This window comes from Carlito syrichta, unplaced genomic scaffold (assembly GCF_000164805.1).
Source record: "Carlito syrichta isolate Samal-C Ts95f unplaced genomic scaffold, Tarsius_syrichta-2.0.1 Scaffold311975, whole genome shotgun sequence".
NCBI classification, from domain to species: domain Eukaryota; kingdom Metazoa; phylum Chordata; class Mammalia; order Primates; family Tarsiidae; genus Carlito; species Carlito syrichta.
Window position 1 is genome coordinate 988,690 of NW_007256071.1, and position 428 is coordinate 989,117.

The window sequence follows — 428 nt, forward strand, 5'->3', positions numbered from 1 at the left end:
GCCTCCATGCACAGGTAGTTGGGGTCGTTCTTGTTGGGCAGCTTCCGGCAGTCCAGCGAGTCGGGCCACTTGAAGTTGAACTGCTCCATGATGGGGGAGCACTTGAGCCGGGCTTGCTCGCACATGACCCGGCAGGCGGGGATGGGGGCGGAGACCTGCTCGGTGCACATGGGCGCGTACAGCGAGCACAGGAAGAAGCGGAGGTGGCCGTGGCAGCCGTACTCCACCAGCGGCGCGAACTCGTGCAGCTGGATGGCGGCCTCGCGCTGGTTCTCGTGGCCCATGAGGTTGGGCATGCGGGTCATGTTGTAGCCGATGTCCTTGCACATCGGGATTTTGACGGGCTGGCACTTGCCGTCGCTCGGGCGCTCCATGTCCATGGAGCTGATGGCGGCGCACGACCCCATCACCTGCAGGACCAGCCACAG

At 65.0% G+C, this 428-nt stretch overlaps 1 protein-coding gene across 1 annotated transcript in view; it reads right to left on the reverse strand.

Moving 5' to 3' along the window:
• FZD10 (frizzled class receptor 10) overlaps nucleotides 1–425 on the reverse strand; it is a gene marked incomplete at its 5' end in the record, with an annotated part of 1,675 nt that extends 1,250 nt beyond the window's left edge. The window contains one exon of the mRNA XM_021718234.1: nucleotides 3–425. Coding sequence (XP_021573909.1) covers nucleotides 3–425 — 423 coding nt within the window. The remainder of the gene's footprint in view (nucleotides 1–2) is intronic.
• Nucleotides 426–428: the final 3 nt, after the last annotated feature.